General features: G+C 35.9%; 1 protein-coding gene across 1 annotated transcript in view; it reads left to right on the top strand.

Annotated features, from left to right (window-relative positions):
* Positions 1 to 6,103: 6,103 nt before the first annotated feature.
* LOC103504965 (insulin gene enhancer protein isl-1-like) overlaps positions 6,104 to 6,897 on the top strand; it is a 25,609-nt gene continuing 24,815 nt past the window's right edge. Inside the window, exon 1 of the mRNA XM_008469270.3 lies at positions 6,104 to 6,434. Coding sequence (XP_008467492.2) covers positions 6,215 to 6,434 — 220 coding nt within the window. The 5' untranslated portion in view covers positions 6,104 to 6,214. The remainder of the gene's footprint in view (positions 6,435 to 6,897) is intronic.

Here is a 6,897-nt window from a genome sequence, read left to right as displayed (position 1 = left end):
AGTCAGGAATGGGTTAACACGAGAGCATCGAATAATAAACCGTGTACATTTGCTTTTGCCAAGGCTAGCATGTACAGCATACGCGTTGTGTTACCATGGTTACAGAGGTCAAATTCCGACTTGAGATTGATCAAATACCTAATCAAAGATCAAAGTCAGATCAATTGATCATGATTTGATCTGTCTGACGTATGTTTAAAGTAGGTACAGAATTTCTGCTGAAGTACACAGCTGGTCTTTTAATGGGTTTCTTACACACAAAAATACACAAAAAAGGTACAGTATGTAAGTAATTGTGACACATCCACCACCAATTGTGATTTTCGCACCTCATGGAAGCATGATTTTGCCAATTCCTTTAGTAATTGTAACTTTGGTTCATGCACAAACTTTATTCGTATTGTTGGTAGAAGATGCGACATGAAAAATTGGACCATCCTGGACATACAAGAGTCAGACTCATCTCTTAAGAAATTTCATTGAAAATTGATAATTCCTTCTATTTTCTACAGCTTATAGCTCATTAGGTATGTATTATAGGTACTTGACATGATTTCTTATGCTACCTTGACAAAGACGTGAGTTCTACATGATTCAAACAAAGAAATCAACATGCTTCCTAGTCGATGGACTTTCTTGGATGATTTTTCAAAGTGTTGGAGTTTTTTTTTTATGTTGCCTTACTCATGTAGAAGTTCTAAAGCTACATAATAATAAAATCAAGAAAAAAAAGCAAAAGTACCCATACCATTAGTTGTAAAGATGCAACTTCCATTTGGCGTTCAAGAAAGCTTTTAATGGTAGAAAGATAATGAAATTATACATCTAAATAAGCAAGTGTATGAGGGTATTTCTGTAAATACACATGTTGTATAGGTGTAAGAAGGGTATCTACTGAAAATGTAAGTACGAAATATTGTATGTTTTGTATGTTCAAAAACATCTTCATTTTCCATCTACCTACTTATACATTCAACTCTCACATCTCTCACTACATGAAAGAAGAAAACTTTTATTTAAAAAATATGAATATAGGTACAAATGCAGTTCTGTGTGTCGTGCTTCATAATAAGAAGGGGGAGTTTCTATATTTCAGCCGAACAAATTCACTACCAATAGCGTTCGTAGTGCGCAAGAGTTTCTCAAAATAATAAAAATCTCTTTCCCTTGTCCATGTTTGAAAATGTTTATGTTTACTCTCGATGTTTCTTTGATGTTCTTATGATGCTTGTGTAACATGTACTCTTCTGTACTTTGTATGTTCTATGCTTTTGCATCCGAAATACCCATATCCCTATTTGAACTCTCATTGGTGTTCCCTGTTCACCTTGTCTTTTTTTTATATTTATCATTATTTACTTGAATTTCTTTTCATTTTATGCCGATTGATTTTATTTATTTTGAATAATTTGAATAGGAATAACTTTTAATGAATAAAACCTGTGTTTTCTAATAAGTCATCAGTGTCGCAGGAGATATTTGATTTGTATTTTCAGTGTTAAATTCAAAGTGTTTTCACTGTGGAGTCTGGATCAGTAATAATGTTCATCACAAAAATGTTTCTGAAAAATCGACACGCTAAAAAAAATTGCACACATTAGTAATTTTTGCAGCTTTAGTTCGGTTTTTGTCACACAAATGTTCTGTTCAAGTATGGTTACAAAACGGGTTTCGTTCTGTAGTGAAGCCCAGGACAGCTCCTGTGTGTTTGTACTCTCTTCTTTTACGGGACTCGTCAGATTAGGGACAAGTAATTTAATCTGGCTCCCCCTGTCGATTATGATCCTTTGGCTTCTTGTAAAGTTGGTGATGAGAGAAGGGTTTAGATAGTAGCTGTCACCATGAGAATAATGAATTGTCCTCGATCATGATCAACCTGTTCCACTCTCTTTACGATATTTCATAACATACTTTCTGACCGAAAAAAGTGAGGTCTAAATCTGTCGGTTACGTAATAACTCTCGATTTTGACTGTCCATCACTTTTGATGACATTTACTAATGCGGAAAGAAAATTTTGAAAATTGTCTTTTCTTTCAATGCTGCAATGGAGTCCTCAGTGCCCACGGTAGCTTCTTCCGAGTAAGATCTACACATAATATACAGTTCCACCAAATTACTATCTAGTGATGTACGCTAATGAATTAGCCAGGCGAGTGTGTTGGGAATGTTTTCACTAATAAAGGATAATCTTGATAGCAGTTGTCTACACTTCTACCCTTTTTCATTCATTCGATGTCTCGTCTGCCTCCAGGTACTCTTTGTGTCACATTGAGGTTTTTATTATCTCTATTATCATTTTGATATCTGACGCCACAAGAGGTTTGGGTGTTCAGTATTGTTTACGTTTTGGTCACTCAATAAAGCCACCAAATTATTTATGGCTTTCGGACTACATCCTGGTTCCTAGTCCCATTCTTTTTACGACAAAGTTAAGGTTTTTTGATTAATTAAAGAAAGGTTATTATGGGGGTTGTATATGTACATAAGGGATTTAAAATGAACGGTATGGGTGTGGGTTTATCCGAATGTACCTTTCAGGAGTATTTCCGTTCCGGAGTAACCCGTAAACCATCCACAGCTTTCATCTTCTTGCTGCCAAATCATTTCCTCTCATATGTGATTTCAAAATGGCCTTCTACCTTCTAACCAGTACTAGTATGTCATCTTTGATAGTAGATGAGTATTGCACTAATGATACTAGTGTGTGGTTGCTTTACTGGTTCACACAACTACAGTCATGAGAAATCCTATTGACTGTCGAACATATTCAAAGCCTCATTATCTCTCTGGTTGTTTTAATATGACAGTTTTGTCAGGTTTGATTCTAATTCCTTCTATTTTCTACAGCTTATAGCTCATTAGGTATGCATTATAGGTACTTGACATGATTTCTTATGCTACCTTGACAAAGACTAAAAAGTGAGGTCTAAATCTGTCGGTTACGTAATAACTCTCGATTTTGACTGTCCACTTTTGATGACATTTACTAATGCGGAAAGAAATTTTGAAAGTTGTCTTTTCTTTCAATGCTGCAATGGAGTCCTCGGTGCTCAAGGTAGCTTCTTCCGAGTAAGATATACACATATACAGTTCCACAAAATTACTATCTAGTGATGTACGCTAATGAATTAGCCAGGCGATTGTGTTGGGAATGTTTTCACTAATAAAGGATAATCTTGATAGCAGTTGTCTACACTTCTACCCTTTTTCATTCATTCGATGTCTCGTCTGCCTCCAGGTACTCTTTGTGTCACATTGAGGTTTTTATTATCTCTATTATCATTTTGATATCTGACGCCACAAGAGGTTTGGGTGTTCAGTATTGTTTACGTTTTGGTCACTCAATAAAGCCACCAAATTATTTATGGCTTTCGGACTACATCCTGGTTCCTAGTCCCATTCTTTTTACGACCAAGTTAAGGTTTTTTGATTAATTAAAGAAAGGTTATTATGGGGGTTGTATATGTACATAAGGGATTTGAAATGAACGGTATAGGTGTGGGTTTATCCGAATGTACCTGTCGGGAGTATTTCCGTTCCGGAGTAACCCGTAACCCATCCACAGCTTTCATCTTCTTGCTGCCAATTCAGTTCCTCTTATATGTGATTTCAAAATGGCCTTCTACCTTCTAACCAGTACTAGTATGTCATCTTTGATAGTAGATGAGTATTACACTAGTCTCCTATCATATTTCCATTGCATCCATCAACTTGCAACTGTCAGATAGGAAATCATGTTTAAACTTTGAATTTGAACGTCCTGTCTGGTCTGATGATATATCCGCATTGAAAATTCCACCAATGCCACCTATGTACATACGAAGGGACTCGTCAGATTAGGGACAAGTAATTTAATCTGGCTCCCCCTGTCGATTATGATCCTTTGGCTTCTTGTAAAGTTGGTGATGAGGGACTCGTCAGATTAGGGACAAGTAATTTAATCTGGCTCCCCCTGTCGATTATGATCCTTTGGCTTCTTGTAAAGTTGGTGATGAGAAGGGTTTAGATAGTAGCTGTCACCATGTGAATAATGAATTGTCCTCGATCATGATCAACCTGTTCCACTCTCTTTACGATATTTCATAACATACTTTCTGACCGAAAAAAGTGAGGTCTAAATCTGTCGGTTACGTAATAACTCTCGATTTTGACTGTCCATCACTTTTGATGACATTTACTAATGCGGAAAGAAAATTTTGAAAATTGTCTTTTCTTTCAATGCTGCAATGGAGTCCTCAGTGCCCACGGTAGCTTCTTCCGAGTAAGATCTACACATAATATACAGTTCCACCAAATTACTATCTAGTGATGTACGCTAATGAATTAGCCAGGCGAGTGTGTTGGGAATGTTTTCACTAATAAAGGATAATCTTGATAGCAGTTGTCTACACTTCTACCCTTTTTCATTCATTCGATGTCTCGTCTGCCTCCAGGTACTCTTTGTGTCACATTGAGGTTTTTATTATCTCTATTATCATTTTGATATCTGACGCCACAAGAGGTTTGGGTGTTCAGTATTGTTTACGTTTTGGTCACTCAATAAAGCCACCAAATTATTTATGGCTTTCGGACTACATCCTGGTTCCTAGTCCCATTCTTTTTACGACCAAGTTAAGGTTTTTTGATTAATTAAAGAAAGGTTATTATGGGGGTTGTATATGTACAATTGTACATAAGGGATTTGAAATGAACGAAACTAGAATGTTGGAACAGTAATGAATATTCCATAATGTCGAGTATGTCGACAGATTAGACTAGTCTTCACTCTTGTCTCAACTAAAAGTCATTTCAAGCATTCTCGTTGTAGAAATGATACCTATATTTTGGACATTTTCTATAAAACAAATATATGTACATCATATTATAACGACTCTGCGGTCCAGTTGTCCCCAATCCCAATCTTCTTGATAAAACAGATGGCGGCCCTTCTGGGCCACTACTGTCTGGAGAGACAGACCCCCAATGTGTCATAAAAATTTATTATTCAAAACCAGGGAGGCCTGTTTCATGAAACACTCTTATAGGTATTACAGGATTTGACATTGTACATACTTCTAACTTTTGTTTTCCAATTCCTGTATCCGTAGTACAAGATTTCCTTGAAAACGTCAAAGTTACAATAAAATTTACTCATAGTTATTGTACGCAGGGCACTTCTAAATGATTTTTCTAACGGATTATTATAGGGCGATTTCCTGAAATTCAAGACTTCCAAGTTTTTAGAAACAGGGCCCTGATCCCAGACAGTGGCACTTCTAACCACAGACGCTTACTAAAACAATTACAACAATTTTGATTCTGTTTTCTGAAAGCAATGTGTCATAAAAATTTATTATTCAAGACCAGGGGGGCCTGTTTCATGAAACACTCTTATAGGTATTACAGGACCTGACATTGTACGTACTTCTAACTTTTGTTTTCCAATTCCTGTATCCTGTATGATAAGTCCTGTAGTACAAGATTTCCTTGGAAACGTCAAAGTTACAATAAAATTTACTCATAGTTATTGTACGCAGGGCACTTCTAAATGATTTTTCTAATGGATTATTATAGGGAGATTCCCTGAAATTCAAGGCAATGTGTCATAAAAATTTATTATTCAAGACCAGGGGGGCCTGTTTCATGAAACACTCTTATAGGTATTACAGGACCTGACATTGTACATACTTCTAACTTTTGTTTTCCAATTCCTGTATCCTGTATGATAAGTCCTATAGTACAAGATTTCCTTGGAAACGTCAAAGTTTCAATAAAATTTTACTCGTAGCACTTCTAAATGATTTTTCTAACGGATTATTATAGGGAGATTCCCTGAAATTCAAGTTTTTAGAAACAGGGCCCTGATCCCAGACAGTGGCACTTCTAACCACAGACGCTTACTAAAACAATTACAATTTTGATTCTGTTTTCTGAAAAACTTCAAAGTTCCCCCTTTTTGTCGTGTTTTGACACAAGCCAGACTTTTTGTTTTTGTAAAAGATTTATTATTGACTTAAAACTTATTTGCTTTTGGGAACAAAAATAAGGGCAGCTGGGTTCACAGAGAGGACACTTCGAAACCAGACGAGAATATTGAGAAGAGGACATAGAATCCAGATACCAGACTGATGTGATGCCTTGCAGTAACTGCATTATTTATTATTATCTGTTTCAGATTATTCGGGACCAAATGTGAAAAGTGTAATTTAAATTTTAAACGAGAAGACTTTGTGATGCGAGCGAAGAACAAAATCTATCATGTGCAATGTTTCTGCTGTGTCGTCTGTGGAAAACAACTAGTACCTGGAGATGAGTTTGCTCTGAGAGAAGATGGACTGTTTTGTAAAGATGACCATGAGGGGATGGACAAATCTTCGAATGGCGAAAACAATAACAATAATACTAATATTAATAATAATCTACATAACCTAAACAATGAAGGCTCCAATTCAGGTAAGATTCAATTGTATTTGTTGTAGTCCAAATTGTAGATAGAATTTGCCATTTATTTTATCAATGTTCACACCATCTACATGCTTACTTTATTATTTTAATTAACAGTAAAGCTCGACTATAAACTAGATTTGCAAGTATGTAGCTAAGAAATCATGATTCGTCTGCCATTTGTTCATAAATCACCAGGAAATTTTAGTGGAAACCGATTTTTATGAAGAAAAGTCTTGAAGGAACACGGGACACGAAAGGGACGGTGTTCAAAAGTAGAAAAACAGGAACCACAAGATAAGCAAAAGTTCTGGTCTTCATTTACAGATAGAACGACCTCGTTACCAAAAACCTACAGTCAGTAAAAACGTCAAAGTGAGTGTGAACCATTTGGACATCTACCTTAACAAACGAAACTTAAGACTAAATTAAACATCTAGAAGATCAAAAGCGACAAAGTTTAGACCAATCG

The sequence above is a fragment of the Diaphorina citri genome, unplaced genomic scaffold, assembly GCF_000475195.1.
Source record: "Diaphorina citri unplaced genomic scaffold, Diaci psyllid genome assembly version 1.1 scaffold143, whole genome shotgun sequence".
Classification (NCBI taxonomy): domain Eukaryota; kingdom Metazoa; phylum Arthropoda; class Insecta; order Hemiptera; family Psyllidae; genus Diaphorina; species Diaphorina citri.
This window is presented reverse-complemented; position numbering and strand designations above follow the sequence as displayed.